Source organism: Pithys albifrons, chromosome 19, assembly GCF_047495875.1.
Source record: "Pithys albifrons albifrons isolate INPA30051 chromosome 19, PitAlb_v1, whole genome shotgun sequence".
Taxonomy (NCBI): domain Eukaryota; kingdom Metazoa; phylum Chordata; class Aves; order Passeriformes; family Thamnophilidae; genus Pithys; species Pithys albifrons.
In genome coordinates this window covers 12,429,901-12,451,654 of record NC_092476.1, presented here as the reverse complement: position 1 = coordinate 12,451,654, position 21,754 = coordinate 12,429,901, and the positions used below count along the sequence as shown (strand labels likewise).

Below are 21,754 nucleotides of genomic sequence, written 5' to 3'. Positions count from 1 at the left end.
ACGCTGCCCCTCCAGGCCCTGAACCATCTTCTCTGCCCACTTTTGGATGCTCTTTAATGGCTTAGTAACATATTTGTAGAGATAGATATCATAGAATTGAAGAATCATAGAGTCATAGAATCATCAAGGTTGGAAGAAACCTCCAAGATCACCCAGTCCAGCCATCCACACCCAGCACTACCACTACAACTGAAATCCCTAAATCACACCACCCAGCACCAGATTCAGATGTGTCTTGAACACTTCCAGGGGTGGTAACTCTACCACCTCCCTGGACAGCCTATTCCAATGTCTGGCCACCTTAACCATGACTTTTTTTTTTTCCAGTGTCTAATCTGAATCTGCTCTGAGTCAGCTTAGGGCCATTTGCTTTCTGGAACCTGCTGTCTGCAGTTTTCTGTGTTCTCCTTTACAGATCTCCTAACCTCCTTCCCACCTACAAACGGTGTCTGGAACATTGTTCCTTCTAAATCTGAATGGAAGTTGGCTCATTACCTCTCCCTGACTCTACCCACAGTTATTTAGGTTCACATCACCTATCTATGTATATACATTCCTATTTGTTAGGCATGATGAGATGTGTCACCTGATCTCACAGGCAGTGTGACAGGGAATGCCCATCCTCCACTTAAGCAGTGTTTCTTCAGACAGCAGTCCTCTGTGTAAATGCAGAACTCCTAGGAATGCTGGCCCAAGCTGAACAGAAGTGCCAGCACTCTAATCTCTTGGATGAAAATTCTTCCCTGCTCTTCTGCTGAGAGCTGGAGCCTGTTTGTTTTGCTGATGGGCAATAGTCATGTGGAATTAAATATGATGGGTGCTCTCCCCACTTGTAACATGCCATGTAGGTGTTTGTGGGTTACCTAGTGAAGATATATCCTATCACAGCATAGCCATGAAGAGACCTAAATGGCCTTTTGCTATTTCCTCATGCTGCTTCTCCACTCATGGACCAGTTTCTGGAGGTCTTCCCTTACCTCACAGCTGGGAAAAGGGAAAAGAATTATTTTTTCCTGTAAAGAATTTGATTCACAGCTTTTTAGTCATGTCTTCTCGTTCCAGTGATGACATTCTTACATGGCTTCCTGCAGCCTGAAAAAGACTGAGCACCTCAGTGAAAAAGGACCAGATTGTCTAACTGGCAAGGTAAGCAGAGTAGATGAAGGACAGACCCTTAATTAATTTGTAGGTGGGCTGCACATGAGTGGGTGCCCAAGTCACCCAGTTACTCAGACACCTGCTAAGTTCTCAGCCAACACCTCTGAAGGCAGTTGCTACTGCCTCCTGAGTATAGAACACAGAAGGAAGTAGGTCAGAAACCAAGCAGTGTCGGTGACATAGTTACCAGATGGCACAGCAGCCATAGTGTTGAGGTGCTATAGCAGTGCTTGCATTCCCTGTTGTGAGATTTCCTGCTCACCCCATTAAAGGCTGCTGGGGACACACCTTTGCATCCATGAGACGTGTAGTTCAAGGTCTGAATTTAAACCAAATGAAAATTACATTATTTGAGCTCTAAACAAGGTTAAAGAAGGTGTTACCTCCTCCCCAGAAAACAACACAGAAAAACTGTTAACAACAAATGAGGAGAAGGCTGAGGTACTCCACAATGATTTTACTTCAGTCTTCCCCAGTGACCTCTCTCCCCACCCCTCTAGGGAAGGTGGACAGCAAGATGGGAACTGGGGGAGCAAAGTCCCTCCCACTGTAAGAGATCAGGTTCATGACCACGTGAGTAACCTGAACACACATGAGTCTGTGGGACCTGACGAGATGCATCCCAGAGTCCTGGCTGATGTAGTTGCCAAGCCACTCTCTGTGGTATTTGAATCTCTGATTCCAGGCTGGCTTTCCTGTATGCCAGCCTGTGTTTCTCCCAGATTTTCTGGGGAAGCCCAGTAGTGCTTTTACTGTGGCAGCCCTATCACCTCTTGCTTAAAAACAATGGGATTCAACTGTGTATATACCTGTGCATATATACCTGCCTGTGACTGGGAAGCCTCATTTGGTAGCTGTGTTATGACTGTCAGCCTCCTTTTGGACCTGGAGTTGTGGGGAATTGCATTTTTAATTGCCAGGAAACATTGCTACTGTAACAAGCTGTCCAAAGAAGTCTCCTGCCAGGAGATCGATGACTAGGGTGAGGGGAGGTGGCCATGGCCCACAATGTTAGATTTGTGGACGTCCCAGGGCCAGTCTCTGGGGGTGTGATGTTTGTGTAAAGGAGGCCAGTGGATGCTCCAGAGTGTGATGTTTCTGTCCCTGAGCCAGTCTGTGCTGCCCCAGGAGGGCTCACTCCCCACCCTGCAATAACTGTGCAAAACCCAGCACCTCCAGCCTCTGCAAAACCAGCATAACTCTGCAAAAACATCCCCCTCAGACACATGGGGCAGGCACCACGGCGGGTTCTGTGGGGAGATAAACCCACTGGAATTAATAAGTTTCGGGCTTATTCCCCCACCACTCCCTGACAGACGAATACACCAGCGACAACAACAACCAAGTTCGTCAGAGACCTCTGAGTGGTGAATATAAACTCTTACTTTTTCTCTCTTTCTTTCTTTCTTTCTTTACATTACACATTTTAACCTTTATTGTCTCTCTCTGTTTTCCCTTACAGATTTTCTTGGGTATCTTTATGCCTTTATATTGCCATGTAATGATAAATAATAACTACCAAAACAACCTGTTTTCCTTTGCAATTGTATTGTTCTAAAATAAAACATATATATGTGTGTATATATATGTGTGTGTGTGTGTGTGTATATATATATATATGTAAACACTGATCACCTGGTATTGGTTTATTTACCCCAAGGGAATTATTAGCAGAAAAACAAAAATTACTTCTGCCTTGCAGGGGCAGTCATAACAGGAGTGGAGGCTGCAATCCATTCTCCCAAAGTGTAACAGACTTTTTACCCTCAAGTGCTCTGTTGGGTGACTTTAGTGACAAAATAGAGTAGTTTCATTGGGAAACATTGTGTTCCTTCCTGTTCCCTGCTTTGGCTTGTTTTAACAAAAGCTTCAATAACACAGGCCCCAGCACAAATAACTCTTCTCTCTCATTCTCTGTCTTTTCAGAATTCTGAGTAAGATTCCTTCTTATCCCATGGCTTCATCACTTCTGTAAGAGCCTTTACTGGGATACCTTGCTAAAAGGTTTTGGAAATCCCAGTCAGTTATGTCAGCTGGATGTCCTTACCCACGTGCTCATCTGTCCTCTCAAAGGTTTCTGGGTTTTTTCACATGTAAGACTGATTTGAATTGAACAGAATATTCTCTATGGAAAGACATGAACTACCTGTCCACAGTTCCCCAATCCCATTCTTTCCCTGAGGGGTTACATATGTTTGACCCAGTGCTCCCTGGGAACTCAGAAGCTCTGGCTGTGGCTGTGGCTGTGGCTGTGGCAGTGAGCTCCAGCCCTGTGAGCTCTGCTTAACAGGCAGTGACTGGGACTGACCACAGTGGCCTTCTACCCCTGCTCTCAAGTCCTCACTGTCAGGTTATGTGGATATCTGCTCAGGCCCAGAGCCAAGCTGTCATTTATCTGCCCAGCTTCTTTGTTACATCTTCTGCACATTCAATGGAAAATCAGTAGTTTAGGCAGGAAATGACAGCTACTAATGAACTGTGTTTCCCTTCCTCTGATGGGCTCATGCAAGCTGTCTCTGCTCACTGTCTGCTCTGACCTCTTTTGCCATAGGCAAGTGAGAGAAACTCCTGGTTGAGGCCTTGAGTTTCTACAATATGAGTGAGGAAAGCACCACATTGAAGTGCTGGGCTTTCACACCAGGAAAGACAGATTCCCCCAGGCAGGGCAGTGTTTCAGAGTAGTGTGGCAGAAGTTCAGCTTTTGTAGACACTGATCTGACTTACAAGAATTAAAGAAATTATCATAGAACTGTCACCAGCCTTCTTGAGTTTTAGGCCAAGGGGATGTGATACTCTCCATGGTCTTTTAATTTAATTCAAGAAGCAAAAATAGTGAACACTACAGACCACGTTCTGTCAACTTCACAAAAACACATAAACTCCTTTGGTTATCAACCTTTCACAAGACTGTCTAGGATAGAGGCCAGTAAGAGGAGCAACTCACACCTCACAGTTGCACACCTGGAAGGTGCTGAGGTACTACATGGGTGAATATAAGATGTTATCTGGGATACAAAAGTAGGAAGACTCAACTCACAGGAGTTACAGTCATGAATTCTCATCCCTGATTTATCTTCAAGTGATGTTAAATTTCTATTCACACCTCAGTCCCTAAGAAATAAAGAAGGGATAAGTAATCAGTAACTAGATTATAAAAAGCTGTAACACGACATGTATGTACAGGGATACTATAAGGCAAAACTCTGACCAAAGACTCATGGTGATACAGACCTATCCAGTAAAAAAAGAAACACCTGAGATTAGCTCAGTTGGTTAAAACTTGGCTGTAATAACGCCAAGGTCATGGGTTCAATCCCCTATGTGGGCCACTGACTTAAGAGTTGGACTCGATGATCCTTGTGGATCCCTTCCAACTCAGAATAGTCTGTGATAGTCTGTGAAATGAAAACACTGCTCATGATGTGCATAGAAAGCAATCTACATGTTTTATCAGCTACACATTGAAATGGTTAAAAGACTAATGATTGAAGGAAGTGACAGAGGGTTCACATTTTGTGCTGCCCTCAGGTCACTTTGCTGCCTTATGACAATCTCACTCTTCCTCTTCTATCTTTTTGCCATGCATGTCCCGGCTCTTCACTCGGAGCTTGTTGACCTGCGACTCTGCAATGTCAGCCCGTTCCTCGGCTTCCTCCAGCTCGTGCTGGATCTTGCGGAACTTGGAGAGGTTCACATTGGACAGCTCCTCCTGTGTGGGGACAGGGAGTTGGTGGTGAGGAGCCCAGGCCAGGGGTTTCACTCCTCCTGCACCTTGGCCTTGTGAGGCTGCAGCTCTTCCCTGGGGGGAGGCACAAACCTCCATCCCCTCCCACCACTGCTCACACATCAGCTCACCCCGACCTGCTCCTCCTCCCATCTCAGGACCCCACTGGGATAAGCTTCTCTGGGATTCTGTCATATGTGAGGAGCAGCTTTGGCACTGGGATTTCTCACTTGTGCACTTACTCTCCCACTGCTTGCTGCCTGATTGTCAGTGTCACTTATCAGGTTGAGAAAGACCGTGAAGCCTTCTGCTGCTGATTATTAGCAGAGCTTCAGGAATTTCTCAGGCAGTGCATGTGGCCCCTGGGTTTGTTTACTCTGATCTCCTGTACAAAACAGGCTGCAGAACTTCCCTTGCTTAGCCCTGAGTGCAGGGTGCCCAGGGCTCATCGAGGCCTCAGGACACAACAGCAGAACAGCAATGGGAAGGCCGTTGTGTCTCACCAGTTGCTTTCAAGCCCCTTTCCTGATGTTCGACCCCATTCAGTGCATGTGCTGCCCCAGTGGAAGGTGGCCCTCACCCATTCTTTGAGCAATACTTACAGCTTCCTCAGCTTGTCTCTTGTAGGATTTCACCTTCATTTGCAGCTTGTCCACCAGATCCTGCAGCCTGAGAACATTCTTCCTGTCTTCCTCAGACTACAGTGGTTGGTAAGAAGGGAGAGAATGAATTCTTGGTTCTGCATTACACAGGGTTAACAAATCCCCTTGGGGATGGTGTGTGCAAAATGTGAATTGCTGACAGAAACTGTCAGCCCAAGGACTCCTCCAGGCTTACCTGGTAGGTGAGTTCCTTCACCCTCCTCTCGTACTTGCGCACACCCTTCACGGCTTCAGCGCTGCGCTTCTGCTCAGCATCCACCTCCCCTTCCAGCTCCCGCACCTGCAACGAGAAGCCCATCCCTGCAGCTTCCCTGGGGGTGTCTCTCCAAGGAACATGCTCACTCATGCACAGACACAGCCTTACACACCCTGGCCTCCAGCTTCTGGATTTGCTTCTTGCCTCCCTTCAGGGCCAACTGCTCGGCCTCTTCCAGACGATGCTGCAGGTCCTTCACTGTCTGGTCCAGGTTCTTCTTCATCCTCTCCAGGTGGGCACTGGTGTCCTGCTCCTTCTTCAGCTCTTCTGCCATCATGGCCGCCTGAGCACAGCAAAAGGTCAAAGGCATCATGGGGCTGGAGATATTTTGAGGGGAATACAACCCCCATCAGCAATGAAAGAGCCCCCAGCTCACATCTGTGATGGCCTTCTTGGCCTTCTCTTCAGCATTGCGGGCCTCCTGGATTGTATCCTCCATTTCACTCTGAATCTGGGAGATGTCTGTCTCCAGCTTCTTCTTGGTGTTGATCAGGCTGGTGTTCTGTGAAAAAGGAAAGACAGAAGTTGTGCTGTCGGACCAAATGCCTGAAAGTGTGAGTAGACTTTATGAAAGTCTTTAATGCAAGAGACTTTTTTAGCACCAGATTAGTCAACCGGGCACTGGGCACTGGCTGGAGGAGACATATCAGAACATAGTTCTTTAAGTGTTTACACAGTAATCACTCAGAAGACACAGAACAATCTCCCTCTTTGTTATCCCTTGTGGATGGGATTGATTTCCTGACCTGGGTATGGAGGAGCTGCGCACGTTCTGTGGCATCCAGAAGCTCCTGCTCGGCCACTTTCCTCGACCTCTCTGTCTGCTCCAGTGCTGCCCGGAGCTCTTCAACTTCAGCCTGCAGCAGGTTTGCTCTGCGCTCCACCATGGCCACCTGCTCCTTCAGGTCATCCTGGGTCCTGAGAGCATCGTCCAAGTGCAGCTGAGTGTCCTGGTAAGAGACACAAGAGGAATTGCAAGGTGTCAGTGAGTGCTTGGGTACCAGAAATCTCAGGGATCTCAATTTCTGTAGCTTTGCTGAACAGACCTTGAGCACAGCCTGTGCATTTCTCAGATTCTTTTGTGCCTCGGCAGCCTGGCGGTTGGCATGGCTGAGCTGGATCTCCATCTCATTCAGGTCTCCCTCCATCTTCTTCTTCAGCCTCAGGGCTTCATTCCTGCTCCTGATCTCAGCATCCAGGGTGCTTTGCATGGAGTCCACAACTCGGAGGTGGTTTCTCTTCAGCTGGTCGATCTCCTCATCCTTCTCTGCTATCTTCCTGTCAATCTCAGACTTCACCTGGTTGAGCTCAAGCTGCAGGCGCAGGATCTTGCCCTCTTCATGTTCCAGGGAGGCCTGGACATTGTGCAGGAACAGTGACTTAGACTACCATTTATGTTCTAAGTAATCTTTTATGCAGGTCTGAATGAAACCTAGATTTCCTTTCCTGCAGTATCTCCAAAAAATTTATAATAATTTTTCGGAATGTATGTACCTCAGCTTCCTCCAGGGAGGCTTGCAGTTCAGATTTCTCCTGCTCAATTTGCTTCTTGACTTTCTCCAGCTCATGAATTGCCTTTCCACCCTCCGCAATCTGCTCCGTGAGGTCAGAAATCTCCTCTGTGGGAACAAAGACCAATGACTTGCTCAGGCACTGAGCAGAATGGGAAGGGCCCTGTCCCACCAGGGGGACTGGCATCTTTGCACACCTGCAGGCCCAGAGCCCTGAGGAACACTCAGCTTGTGAGAAAGCCCATCCAGCAGCAGAGGGCCAGGGACTTACGCTGCAAGTTCTTGTTCTCCCGCTTCATTGTTTCCAGGTGGTCCAAGGACTCCTCATAGGCATTCTTCATCTTGAACAGCTCCGTGCTGAGAGAGCGAGACTCCTTCTGGGAGGCCTCCAGCTCAGCCTGCGTTTCCTCATACTTCTGCTTCCATTCTGCCAGGATCTGAAGGGAAACACGACATGAGTAGGGATGTGGCCATCCCAGAGGGATGCTCTGCCCAGCAGTGCCAGGGCTGGAGCCCCAGAGACCTTGTCAAAGTTCTTCTGCTTCTTGTCCAGAGCAGCACAGGCAGCATTGGATCGCTCCACATCAATCATCAGGTCCTCCACTTCATTCTGCAGCCTCTGCTTTGTCTTTTCCAGGGAGGCACATTTGGCATTGACAGCTTCAACGTGTTCCTCTGCATCCTGCAGGCGCTGGGCCAGCTTCTTCCTGGGCGGAGATAAGCACAAGGTCAGGTTAGAGCTTAGAAGGGAGTCACTTCTGCACTGCCATGAGAGGCTGTTGGACACTTTGGACCTTCTGAGCTGAGCACTTTTCACAGACCCTAAAAGATCAATCCTTTCAATGTCCTGCCACCTATGGTGGATTAAGCCTGTCTTAGCACTTCCAGCTCTAAAGAGCAAACTTTGTCTTCCAATTTACATTTTCTCTCTCCCTCAATCTTTTAATTTACTACAAAGGGAGCATATCGACCCACTCAGAGACTCCCATTTCTCTTGACCACTCTCAGCCTTCTCCAGTCCCTTTTCATCCCACCCTGCCCACATACTTGGCCTCCTCGAGCTCCTCCGTGCGCTGGATCGCGTCCGTCTCGTATTTGGTTCTCCACTGGGCCACTTCGCCGTTGGCCTTGGACAGGGCGCGCTGCAGCTCCCCCTTGGCTTCCTGCTCCTCCTCATATTGTTCCCGGAGCAAGTCACAGTCGTGGCGAGCGGACTGCAGGGCGTGGGCCAGGGCGTTCTTGGCCTGTGGGGATGTTGGGATGGGTAACTACAATACTCCTGGCAGTGAAATTGGCAGTGAAATTAGAATGAACCTCTACTTAGGCAACTATAGAGCAGGATGTGATGAAGCCCTTATTGATGTATTCTGGAGGATCAGGACATCTTAGTGACAGGTGCTCTGGGGACAGTAATCTGCTGTTTGTGTGAATGTTTTGACATGTGTGGCTGAACCCTGTCTTAGGAAAATCATCAGAACCTCAAGGAAACCTTCCTCCAGCATCTACAGTGTCACAGTTCCTTCCCTCTCTACCTCACAAGTAGGGATTTGTGTATTGTTTGTGTTCACTCCAGTCCTACAGATGTTTGGGGAAAGACCATTGAACCAGTTTTGGGTCAGACAGGATTCTCCTGATCCTAGATCTAGAGGGGATAGAGGCTGTGAAGAGCAGGGTGCTTCCATACCTTGATTTCTTCCTCTAGATGTCTCTTGAGTTCCTCAATCTGTTGGGTAAATCCTTGCTTGCCCCTAGACAGCTGAGAAATCAGAGCATCTTTTTCCTCCACTTGGCGGGAATATTCACCTGGGAGAAGTAAAGGGGAAAAAAGGGAACCAGACTATTAATCTTATGACCTTTTCTGCCTGTAAAGCCATGTAACCAGGAATGGCCTGAGAGGTTATACCAGTTGTCATGTTGCAAACTCAGGTGTGCTCATGGTGTGCAGGTCCCCCCAGTTGCACTTTTGGAATGAGGATGTCCTACCTGACTCTGTCTGCAGACGAGCTCTTTGCGTATTGAGGTCATTGATCATGCGCTGATTCTGCTCCTCCTTTGTTTTTAACTCACTCAGCTGATCTTCAAGTGTGCGACACATCTTCTCCAGGTTTGCCTAGAGAGCAAACACAGGCAAGGGAAGGAGATGAACACCTACACTCTGGCTCATTCCCACAGTCGGATTTTGGTTTCTGGGAATGTGGCTGGCAGGTGCAGCCCTTGTGCCACACCTTGGCCCTGCGAGCATGCTCTAATGCAATTCCATACCTTGGCTTTGGAGACAGACTCCATGTTACTGGCCAAGTCATCAATCTCCATCTTGAGCTCGCTCTTCTCCTTCTCCAGCTTCTGCTTCACGCGTTGCAGGTTGTCGATCTGCTCCCCGAGCTCAGCCGTGCTGTCCGCGTGCTTCTTCCGCAGGGCGGCAGCCGTGGCTTCGTGCTGCAGCGTGGCCTCTTCCAGGTCCCGCCGCATCTTCTGGAACTCTGCCTCCCGCTTCTTGTTCATCTCCACCTGAGCTGCCGTCGCCCCTCCTGCTTCCTCCAGGCGCTCGCTGATCTCCTCCAGCTCCCTCGACAGGTCAGCGCGATGCTTCTCTGCTTTAGCGCGAGAGGTTCGCTCGGCCTCGATTTCCTCCTCCAGTTCCTCAATACGGGCCTGCAGAACACCAGAGACCCTTCACACCCTGCCCTCCTCCTACCTGCGCTGAGCCTGGCACAGGGAGGGTGAGGAGCAGAGACTTGCCTGCAGCTCCTTGATCTTCTTCTGGAGTTGCATGCCCAGGGCTTGTTCATCCTCGATTTTGCTCTGGATCTGGCTGATTTCAAAGTCTTTCCTTTGGGCAAAGCAAACTGTATTAGAGCTCAAATAAAAAAGACAAGTGCTCCAGCCCAGCATGGAGGTGACTCAGAGCCACACTTACTTCTTCAGTTTCTCATCCAGCTGCTGCTTATCATTCTCCAGGTCCATGATGCTGTCCTGGGCCAGCTTCAGGTCTCCTTCCAGTTTCCTCTTGGCTCTCTCCAGGTCCATGCGCAGTTTCTTCTCTTGCTCCAGGGACCCTTCCAGCTGCACAGAACAAGGCCATCAGTGCTCCAGCAGCCAGGTCGAACTCCATACCTGTCCTGTTCCTGCTGTGTGTTTGTGTGCTTACATCATCCACTTGCTGCTCCAGCTTGGTCTTGGCTTTGGTCAGTGTGTTGACTTTGTCTTCTTCTACCTGCAGGTCATCCAGGGTCTGCTGATGGGCCTCTTGGAGGGCTTTCTTCTCTTTTGTCAGCTTGGCAATGGTTTCATCCAGGGCTGACATTTCCTCTGTGAGGTTTTTCACCTACAAATATGAGTCATTGTCAAAATTCATTGGAAGACTTGCCTGGTGATTCAGGGCAAGTTTCACTTTGCTGTGCTTGGCCTGATGTTGTACTTTTAGTTTCCCTAATTCGATCAAGCCCAGCTTATTTGCTCAAAAGCCAACATGTCCTTGGGTTGCACTTTTGCTTTACCCGTTATGTGATCCCCTGTGTGTGTACCTTGTTTTCAGTGGCGTGTTTCTCCTTCTCCACCTTGGCCAGTGTTAGCTCAAGGTCATCAATATCTTTCTTCAGCTCTGAACATTCATCCTCCAGTTTCCTCTTCTTGGCTGTCAGCTCAGCATTGATTTCCTCCTCATCCTCAGCCCTTTCAGTCACCTCCTTAATTTTGGCTTCCAGTTGGATTTTGGTTTTGATGAGCTGATCACACCTTTCCTCAGCATCAGCCAAGCTATCTGCTTCCTGGTGGGGAGACAGATTTTCATGAGTTATAATGTTTTGCACTTTCCATGCCCTGTCCTTTGTATCACTCAGTAGGCATGTGTTAAAATGCGGTCTGCACTTGACCTTTAACTCCATCAATAGAAGGGTCTTGCCTGTTGTTATCTGCGATACTTTGTCATTTGGAATCAGTATTCACCTAAAGTTTTTGGGTCTTTTAAATATGTGTCCTTGGGTGGTTAGCTGTGAGAATGCCTTGTGTGCCCACAAACGCAATAGAACAGTGATAGCTTCAATTACCAATTTTCAGAGGAAGAATGGCTTGGAGTCTTCTTTTCTGACAGTAAAAATATGCAATATGTTATTCTCTTTGGTTGTCCCATCATGAATTTCATAATATTCCCCTCATTTGGGCAATAAAAAGCCTTGTGAGAATCCTTTAGTGGAGAAAGTTTTGTTTCCTTTCATGATGCTGCGTTATATTAACTGAGATTTTAGGGGAAATGGGTGGTTCTCAGGTTTGCCTTTACTGCATTAAACAGAAGCACTTCTTTGAAAGCTGAGATGTTTCCCTTTCCAGGTCAGAGCTCTCAGATGTGCAACACATGTTGTCTGGTGTTTCATGGCTCTTTCCTCAGACAGCAGGAATGGTGAGGGTCATATGAGGCTGCCATGAGTCTCACCATGCCCCTGCCAGTGCCTGTTTACTCACCATTATGGTGCCTTAGAGTGTATGATTTGGACTGGTTTCTACTATTCATCGGCTCCTGCGAGTCCCTTTGTAGGATAACCCTTCTGACAGTAAATAATTGTTTTTCCAGGGTAAAACCAGTGATACTCACAGCCTGCACTTGGAGCTGCAGGTCGTTTTTCTCCTGCATTAGAGAAGCCATTTTCTCCTCCAGCTCCTTCCTTTTTGCCTCAGACTTTGCAAGCTCTTCCTTGGTTTTTTCAAACTCTTGTTTCATGTTGGCCATTTCCTTCTCAGACTCTGCACTCTTCAACAAGGGCTTGATCTTGAAGAACAACTTCATCCAGGGCCAGTGTTTGACGTTCATGAATGAACGAACATTGTACTGAATGCAGAAGATGGACTCTCTGAAAAGGAATTCACATGGTTGTTGAACATTCTCTCTTCTGTGAATTTAGACTTGATTAGCTAACTACCAGTAGGAAACAAAAAACTATTGAAAAATATGTACCTCCTTTCCACCATTTTCTTATATTCCACTCTCATCAGGAAGCCCCTGCACCTGGCTTGTATCATGGTCATAATCTCTGCTAGTTTCTCGTCTCTCATCTCCTCCAGCACACCTATCAACCCAGCTTTGAAGAACACCTTGAGAAGAGCAAGATTGTAGTACATCAGCCTTGGGTAGTGCATGGCAGGGACACACAGTATTTGACTACAGGACTTCATTTTACCTTGGTGTGACCAAATCTGTACTGGGTGTGGTCCACATCAATGGACCCAAGAAGCTTCTCTGAAGCCTTCTTGTTGTCCATAAACTGACCTTCTGGAATAGCACTGGCATTAAGCACCCTGTATCTGTAGGAGAAATCAGAACATGAAGAGATGCACATTTCTGAAACTGACTGGTCTTCACAGCCTACTCAGCAAGAGCTGAGTAATGTCATGTATTAAAGAGGGCATTCTCTAAAGACAGTGAAAGTGAACCATTAACTCAGAGTGCAATAGAATCCTCACAATCAACATAGAATAAATCATAATTCACAATAAAACATATAACTTTAAGATCTTTCAAGTTTGTTGAGATGATCAGGCATGCTGTGAATGGGCAGTAAGATGCAGTGCTCTTACCTCTGTTTGAAGTCAGCATAGAGGACTCTGCTGGGGAACCCTTTCCTGCAAATCCTGATCCCTTCCAGCACACCGTTACAGCGCAGCTGATGCAACACCAGCTCGTGCTCCATGGCACCTGACAAAGACCAGCATTAGTGACTACTCTATTATTTGACACTCCACAGTGGAGCTTCTGCTGCTCAAGTTTTCCTCCCCTTGGCTTGCCTTACCAGGTGTTTTTGTTTCATTTGGGATGATACACCGTACAAAGTGGGGGTGGGTGCTCCTCAGGTTGGCCATCAGTTTGTTTAAATTCTCCTGTGAGATTACAAGGTGAGGTTTAGATTAAATCAAGCAATAATCTCATGCTTACTATGATGTTTTTATAAAAACTGAGTTTTTCTGTGTGTTGACATATAAGAAATGCATGATTATGTTAGTATAAAACATCTATAAATATGAATCAGAGGCTTCTCAAGGAATTACAAGGCTGTAACACACATCAATTCTATGCAACTTATTTCAGTGGATATTTTTATGAGGCAATAAATTCTGCTCCTACCCTAAAAAGAGCTGAGACAGTCTGGAAAGAAGAACCCTTCTTCTTGCCTCCTTTCTTGCCACCACCACCACCCTCTGCAAATCAAACAAAAGAAAAGAAAGGTTGTTAAACATGGACATTATATATTAGAAACTACAGAACTCAAAACAATTTTATGGCTTCAATACTGTGTCAATATTGTCCCACACTGAAAATACACTTTTCACAGAACTGACCTGCATCAGCTCCACCATAGTTGGCAAAGAGTAAGGCCAGGGTCTTCACAGATGATTTCTGGTACAGCCCAATGACAGTTTCATTCAGAGGGTCCTTGTTCTTCTCCAGCCACCCAGAGATGTTGTAGTCCACTGTGCCAGCGTAGTGCACCAGGGAGAAGTGGGCCTCAACCTTGCCTTTGGCAGGTTTGGGCTTCTGGAAGTTGTTGGACTTGCCCAGGTGCTGGTCATAGAGCTTGTTCTTGAAAGAGGTGTCAGTTGCCTTGGGGAACATGCACTCCTCTTCCAGGATGGAGAAGATGCCCATGGGCTGGAAAGTATCACATGAAATGACAAAGATGATAATGGAAATGACTAAGGCCACACTGGATGGGACATTGATCAACGTGGTCTAGTACAAGGTGTTCCTGTCCCTGGCAGGAGCTTGGAACAAGATGTTCTTTGGGTTCCCTTCCAACCCAAATTCTATTCTGTGATTCTATTCTGTGATTCTATGACAGTGACAAGAAGCCTGTGCTATGAACATCAAAGGTACCACTGTGTTGTGGGGAGCATCTCAGACTGGATGAGGGCCTGGGTTTGTCAGGTCTTGTTCTCAGGCAAGGAGTTTATTTCTGCCTTCCCTCTGCCTCCCTGCAGCCAATCTTCATGCAACTGGTAAGAATGTCTGTCCAGGGCATAACCGAATTGGCTGCAGAACTGGAGGGAACAGTGGTAAACAGAATAACAATTGGGAAAAGAGCCACAAGAGGCCCTGTTGCTGTGGGAGGTCAGGTGAGATGATATTTGTTCCCCAGATTTGTCTGTGGGCTTCAGATTTGAGCCTTTGGAGGAAAAAGAAACAGAAAAAGAGTGCAATTTCTTTGGAGAAATGTCTGTAGGTGGGAGTCAGGGTACTATTCCATGCTTGAAGCTCAGAAACAGAACAGATGCAGGGCTGATGTCTCAGAGGTGCATTTCTCTTCCCCAGACTAAACTAAATCTCAGTGCAAAATCTTTTGCTTAACTGATGCTGCCTGTCTGGCTGTGAGTTCTGTCTGAGATGAACCTGCCTCAGAAACTCACAGGATTCCAACATACATCATACACGAGTACGGGACAGGTACCTTCTCAATGAGCTCAATGCAGGCAGCCAAGTCCATCCCAAAGTCAATGAACTCCCATTCAATTCCCTCCTTCTTGTACTCCTCCTGCTCCAGCACGAACATGTGGTGGTTGAAGAACTGTTGCAGTTTCTCATTGGTGAAGTTGATGCACAGCTGCTCAAAGCTGTTGAACTGCCCAAGGCAAGGAAAGGTGCACAGGTTCTCAAGGTGTGCCAAGGCCTTTGCTGGCAATCTCCTAAGGCTCTTTCAAGTTCCCCAGATGAAAAAGCACCCCCAAACTTACTGTACCAGCATGTGTTTCCTTAGCAGGGTTTCTATTGTGCAACTCTCTGGCCTTCAAGGATTTTCTTTTATCATTAATTCTCAAATCAAGTGACAAGGAACTATTCCTTTTCTCTGTGCTACTCAACAGGAAATTCTTTAGTACCTGCAGCAGCTCCATCGTGTGGGTGTAGCAGGTCTCTGACCTCCTGGACAGTGGAAACCTCCTCAGTGTCCCACCCAAGGATTCCTCTGGCCTAACATCAATAATCTGGGGGTTTCTATCCTCAGGAAACATGCTGTGAACTTGCTCATGGCACTACCTTTGGTCCAAAGCTCTGTGAGACTTAGTCCTCGAGCTGTCCCTCTGTTTGCAAAGCCTGAGACCTTTGCAAGCTCACAGGCCTCTGTTTGCCAGAAAGGCAATGTTGGAATTGGTGTTTGTCAGCAAAGCCAGTTGAGGGGCTACAGTGACAGAGAAGAGGGAGGAGTTCCTAGAACAATTCAGATGAGAAGGATAAACTTCTGAACCATCTCAAACAAAAGTGGGTGTCTGAGTCCTCAGGACCCCTCCTTGCCCCTTGCTTGACTGTGGTGTCAACTCCTTGTTCCTTACATCAAAGATCTCAAAGCCAGCGATGTCCAGGACACCAATGAAGTACTGCCTGGGCTGCTTCGTATCCAGCTGTTGGTTGATGCGAATAACCATCCACAGGAACATCTTCTCAAACACAGCCTTTGCCAGGGCACCCACGGAATTGTTCACCTAAAGCAAAGCAAACAGGACCAGAGTTCCCTCCCAGGGTCACAGGAGAATGCTCAGGTACTCCTTCAAGCCATGCATTTTCTACCTCCAGGTTTTACCTGTGTCACGTTTTGACCTTTGGTCACATATTCATTCCCAACCTTGACTCGAGGATAACAGAGGGCTTTGAGCAATTCAGCTGAGTTAAGGCCCATCAGGTAGGCAGCCTTGTCAGCCACTAGGGATGGAGAAAGAGAGAAAACCATTTAATGGGTGGTGTTCATGTTCTAGGAATGGAAGAGCGATCTCATACAGAAGGCCTGGGAAGGAATGTAAACTCTGGAAGCTAATGATGACCTTCTTTGAAAGCAAGAACAGGTATAGTTTAAACCTGGAATTTCTCAGAAGGACCCCAAAAGCCTCTAGTAATGCATGAGGTGAGCATGAGCCACATTCTTTCTTTGTAGTAAGTGGATTTCGGGTAGCAGGAATTGTTTCCCCAAAAGTACAACTGAACATTGTGGTGTCTTAATGGTTGGAGGTTCTCAAAAGAGAAAGGGTCATGTCCTGTGCTGAAGTTGAAGTTCCTGCTTTCAGGCTGTGTCTGTTTGGGGAGCAACCCTTGGATAGAATAATGGAACTTCCCATGGCTGAGAAAGCACCTTTGCAGTTAGATGGACTATATACAAAGGTGAGTTTCTCAGTGTTGTCTGTGGAGACTCACACAGGCCAACCGAGGTCTGCCTTTGGAGGCTTAACATGTCACCTCTGGAGACAGAGAAGTGCTTTGAACAAATCACCCACTGAATTTGCTGGTACCTTCAGTGCCATCAGGCTCTGCCTGCTCCTCACGCTGCTTCTGTTTGAACTTCAGGTTCCCATAGTGCATGACAGCCCCTGTCAGCTTGTAGATGGCTGTCTTTTCATCAGCAGTGAAGCCCAGGATGTCAATGGCACTCTGCATTCAAAACAGTGAATTTGAATACATGTCCTTAAGTGGGCCAGTGATGTCATTCTAGAGACAGACACAGTAGAAACCTTTTTACTGTGTTACTCACATCTGTAGCCATGAGCTCCTCCTGGTCATCAATGCTGGGAACAGTGACCTCCCCTTGACTCACATAGTGGAAATCATACGGGTTGGTGGTGATGAGGAGCATGTCTGCAAGAAGGAAGAGACAAGACACAGGCTTAGTTTTGCCAAGCAGGTGATAGAGGGAACTGTTGCTGAGGGTTCATCCTCAAAATCCATAATGCTCCTTCCTACCAATTAGCTCCGGCTTCTTGTTGGACATGATCTGATAAAAGATGTGGTAGCTTCTTTCCGCCTTGAGCTGGAAAGTGACTCTGGACTTCTCCAGCAGATCTGCCCAGGAAGGTAGAAAGAGTTAGGCACAGCATTGCACATGGAGGTGGGAATTTGGGAAGGGATGGATCCCGTCCAGGACAGTCTCTTACATGTTTCAATGTCAGCAGAAGCCAGTTTGCCTGTGGCACCAAAATGGATTCTGATGAATTTGCCCTGTTAAGGAGAAGCAGCAGCATTTCAGTCTGGATAGATTCTTCTGATATCTCCTTTACATGGAGAAATGCCCGGGCTTGACTTGTCTTGCCATGACAGGAATTGACTTTGTCCAAAGCAACAACTCACAAAGCGTGAGGAGTTGTCATTCCTCACAGTCTTGGCGTTTCCAAAGGCCTCCAGCAGTGGGTTGGCGCTGATGATTTGATCCTCAAGCGTTCCCTGTGGTGGAGAAAATTATTCAGTGACTGTTTTGTCTATAGAGACAGGCCAAGTGTCCAAACTGTTCCTCACTCACCTGCATTTTGCCTGATGTTTGCTCATCTTTTTTCTTCTCCCCACTGGCTGCAATTGTTGCAAAGTACTGGATGACACGCTTTGTGTTCACAGTCTTCCCAGCACCGGATTCTCCGCTGTCAGAGCAAGGAGAGAAGCAGAGAGTGTGTGGTCAGGCAGGAGGGGCCCTGGCCCTGGGCAGCCCCACAGGGTCCCGAGCAGGGGGTGTACGTACGTGATCAGGATCGACTGGTTCTCCCGATCTGCGGTAGAAGGTAGAAACAAAGAGATTATGATTGCACTGACAATAAGCATCTTATCTCTTTTATAAATGTCTCTACCTTGACCCCTTTTTAACATTTTAATGTTCCCAGTTACAGCTGGGAAGTTGATAAGTTGCCCTGATGTGGATGGCAGGTGTAGCAAATAGGCTGCTCTTTCTGCATCTTCTCTTCATGTCAAGCTGCTCATTTTTTCTTTGAAAAGTATCCAGCTAAGGAGCAGTTTTGTAGAGTTGCTGAATGAATGATCTATCTGTCAGCTAAAGTGAACTGGGGCATGTGCTTCTCATAAGCTTTATCACAAAAGGAACAACCACTCCTGATCAGTCCATAAGCCCCTTGGATGGTTTTTACGTAGGTGGCCAATTGATTGTTGCCCAAAGAGAATCACAGAAGCTTCATAAACATGGAGTAACCTTTACCAGAACAGTCTCCCATGCTCTAGCCTACTGAAATTTCAGAGCTCAGTTTGACGCTTCTGTGTGCAATAGAGTGGGTTGAGTTTGATTTCCAGAACTTTGGTTGCTTTTTTAATCCATTCTCCCATCACCCCTTCATTGATCAAATTCTTGCACTGTGAAAACTGAAAAAATCTGCATGATAGCTGAATTGACTAAAGCATTCTGGAACTAACTTTTAGGGAAAAGTTTGGGGTTGCAGTCATAAAGTTCCTTCATGTCTCGTCAAGGTGTCAGCAAGGGTCAATACATGATGACTTATATAAATATGGCCGTGACATGCTCATCAAAAATCAATTTATTACTGTTCTGTTCTCATTTTATTCCCTTCCAATTGATCTTCTTAACTCTATGAATAGTACAGGAATAAAAACAGGAATTTGGGCCAGAAAACAGAATACATAGTTTAACAATTTTAGATATACCTCTTTATGTGATATATTTTTCTGACTAATCTGCTCTTTCCCAAAATTCTGGAGATTTAGGCAATGCTAGAAAAGACCCTTCTTTGGTGTTGCTTCCACATATATTAATCAATTGATAAAAGAAATTGTTTCTAAGATTGAGGAAGTATCAATTTTCCACTCTGGTTTCACTGTAATGTCTCACTGAGGCTGCTTCCCAAGTTTTCATAAAGCCACCACAGGAAACATTGGGTTCTATGTTGAATGTCCTTTCCCTTTAGACACAATGCTATTTACAAACTCTGCTCTATCAACTTTCAGTCATTCAAAGAACAATGAAGTCCAATCAAAGAACAATTCTTTGATTGAAGAGAAAAAGCAGAACTTTGAAGGTATATCCAAATTTCTTTGAAGAAAAATCTGACAATGTATTCAGTGCTAGATCACAACCTACCAAACATCTTGGACATTAAATTCTGACATTGATTGGAATAAACATGATCTAAATGATGGTGCTCAGTAAAGAAGCTATTTCCAGTGATGAGGGAACATCCATCCTCACAGCACCATTACATTGAACTACTTTGCAGTGAAAAGAATTCTTTTTCTCCACTGCGAGCATTCACAGCCAAGTGATTTTAAAGAAAACCAAGTCACTCACCAGTCAGCATGAACTGATAGGCATTGTCAGAGATGGAGAAGATGTGTGGAGGGGCCTCCTGACGCTTCTTGCCTCGATAGGCCAACACCACCTCCGGGTTGTACACGGGCAGCCACTTGTAGGGGTTGACAGTGACGCAGAAGAGACCCGAGTACGTCTGCGAGGAAGGGAGACAGCACGTTGGCTTCCCCTGGGCCTGGCAGAGCAGCTCCTGCAGCTGCCCAAAGGAAGCTGCTGTGCCACTTACGTAGATCATCCAGGCTGCGTAACGCTCTTTGAGGTTGTACAGCACAGCGGGCTCGTGCAGGTGGGTCATCATGGCCATGTCCTCGATTTTGTCATACTTGGGAGGGTTCATGGAGAAGATTTGATCTTCCTTCACGGTCAGGGTCTGGCAGGAGCAGGAAGGTACATGCATGTCAGCTCAGAGCCAGAGTGGGAGTGAAATGGTTTTTATAAATCTTGCATTTTACCCACCTCTCCCCCTTCAGTCTTGACGGTGACTTTCCCTGATTCCCTGCTCTGGATTGTCCCTTTCACAAAGGATTCTTTAGGATGTACCACAAAGACAGATGACTTGGCATCAAAAGGCTTGTTCTGGGCCTCGATTCTCTCCTTCTCAGACTTTCGGAGGTACGGAGCCGCCTCCCCAAAAATGGCCAACTCGGCATCTCCCGATGCCATGTCTGCCCTTTATCGAAGGCACTTTAGGAAAGAATCCTCTGGGAGAAAACAAATGTAGCAACAACAGAGCATTAATATATCTTGCTTACAAGGACACCTTTTCCAATTATTTCAAATTTAGCACAGACTAGAATTGCTAAAACTGGCAAAGTTTTTTTTCCTTATGTTTAATTATTTAAATCTAGAAGAGGAAAATATTTTTTCATCCATTGACAGAATAACCTTTCAAAAATTTTTGTTATTTCTGTCTTATGACACTATACAGATTGTACTTTGGCTTTAAGGATTGTAGTGTCATATTTGAGAAGATGAAGTAGGTTAAAGGAAACTTGTTATTCTAATATAAAATAATAATTAAATACAAAAGGTATAACGAGAAAATATGTGACTTGAAAGTTGATGGGAAAACTTAGTCCAAGACCAGTTTCAAAGTGAAAAATGTATTGCATAATGTGCAGTGATGGGGGATGCCTAATTTCAGCTAATCTCTCGATCCAGTGCACTTACCTTGAAACTGTTCTAGGAGACAGGGCAGAGCACTGCAAAGTCACTTTTATAGAGTCTGCTTGGCAGATGCTCTGGATTCTTCCTCTTTCTTCGGTCAAAACATTTTTTGGCAAACATTCTTTGGCAAAGCATTGTCTGGCAAACTGAACTAAGGGCATAATTGTCATTTGATTTGACGAGATATAATTAGAAATGTTTTGTATCTTACCAATGCTGTGAATGTATTGACTATAAATAATTTGTCTAGAAACATAAGGACAGAATCTCAATTAGTCAAAGCACTTGGAGAACTTGGATGTAGGACCAATAGATTATACTGTTGCATTTCCAGTGATTTCCTCCTGGACTCAAGGCAGATTTTTATTGCATAACTGTGGTGCAACTCTGATATATGCTCAGTCCAGCACTTACATCCCATCACAAATATGTTGTACTGTCACTTGAGCTGCTTTAAACAGTGTCAATTCTAAACATGCTCTTCTCCTGGTCATTGGCATTTTTATTACTGAAAGAACTCAGTGGATAAAGTTCAGGGAAGAGCACAGGGGTAAGGTTGAAAAAAATGGTGCCTGTGATCCAAGCAGATGCAGCACCAAGCATCGGTCTGGGCATGAACAGCTTGTTCTAAGGAGGAGCACACACTTTTCTGAAGTTCAAAACAAGAGCTCACCTCTGGGCTCCCTGTGCAGGGCAAGAGGAGGCTCATGGAAACACCTTTTGCCCTGCCCAGGAGGACCCCAGAAACAACCTGTGTAAAACAGTAAGGCAGGGTCACATCAGAAGTCCTATCTTTCTGGGCAATCTCTGGCTCCCATGGACATACAGAACTCAGAGGGAAGAATCACAGAATGGTCTGGGTTGGAAGGGACATTGAAAGGTCCTAAATCACCTGGTGCAAGACCACTGCTGAGGGTAAGGATATCTCAGACTAGATAAGGTTGCTGAAAGCCCCTTTCAGCCTGAGCTTGCACACTTCCAATGATGAGGCATTTCCATACTCTGGGGCCAGTCTGTTCTGGTGTCTCACTGGCCTTGCCTTAAAAGTGTTGCTGTTAATACAACCAGATTCTACTTTCCCTCCAGTGTGTTGATCTCAACACGTGGATTGGTGTCATCAACAGAGTTGTTGATGGTGCTCTTAATCCACCTGTCCATGTCTCTGGCAAAGGTGTTAAATAATGCTGCTCTCAAAACACACCCCTGGGGTTACC

General features: G+C 46.3%; 1 protein-coding gene across 1 annotated transcript; it reads right to left on the bottom strand.

Moving 5' to 3' along the window:
* Positions 1-4,585: 4,585 nt before the first annotated feature.
* Positions 4,586-20,036, bottom strand: LOC139680957 (myosin heavy chain, skeletal muscle, adult-like). Its single transcript, XM_071574022.1, has 38 exons — positions 19,830-20,036; positions 19,600-19,743; positions 19,353-19,509; positions 17,784-17,811; positions 17,571-17,685; positions 17,402-17,494; positions 17,209-17,272; positions 17,018-17,116; positions 16,809-16,912; positions 16,570-16,708; positions 15,870-15,988; positions 15,622-15,771; positions 14,745-14,915; positions 13,643-13,948; positions 13,424-13,495; positions 13,092-13,179; positions 12,880-12,997; positions 12,483-12,606; positions 12,260-12,396; positions 11,900-12,155; positions 10,836-11,078; positions 10,460-10,636; positions 10,229-10,374; positions 10,051-10,141; positions 9,574-9,963; positions 9,295-9,421; positions 8,996-9,114; positions 8,359-8,555; positions 7,835-8,018; positions 7,583-7,748; positions 7,295-7,419; positions 6,847-7,155; positions 6,547-6,750; positions 6,177-6,302; positions 5,913-6,083; positions 5,720-5,824; positions 5,485-5,580; positions 4,586-4,867 (listed from the first exon to the last, which is right to left on the bottom strand). The coding sequence occupies exons 1-38, from the start codon at positions 20,034-20,036 to the stop codon at positions 4,712-4,714; spliced, it is 5,823 nt and encodes a 1,940-aa protein (XP_071430123.1). The 3' UTR covers positions 4,586-4,711.
* Positions 20,037-21,754: the final 1,718 nt, after the last annotated feature.

Bases quoted from the DNA above. Each gene is read 5' to 3' on its own strand.
- LOC139680957 (XM_071574022.1), bottom strand. From the start codon at position 20,036: ATGGCATCGGGAGATGCCGAGTTGGCCATTTTTGGGGAGGCGGCTCCG. The intron at 16,709-16,808 runs GTGAGTAACACA...TTTTGAATGCAG, and splicing joins AGGAGCTCATGGCTACAGAT to AGTGCCATTGACATCCTGGG. The intron at 7,156-7,294 runs GTACATACATTC...CACAATGTCCAG, and splicing joins CCTCCCTGGAGGAAGCTGAG to GCCTCCCTGGAACATGAAGA.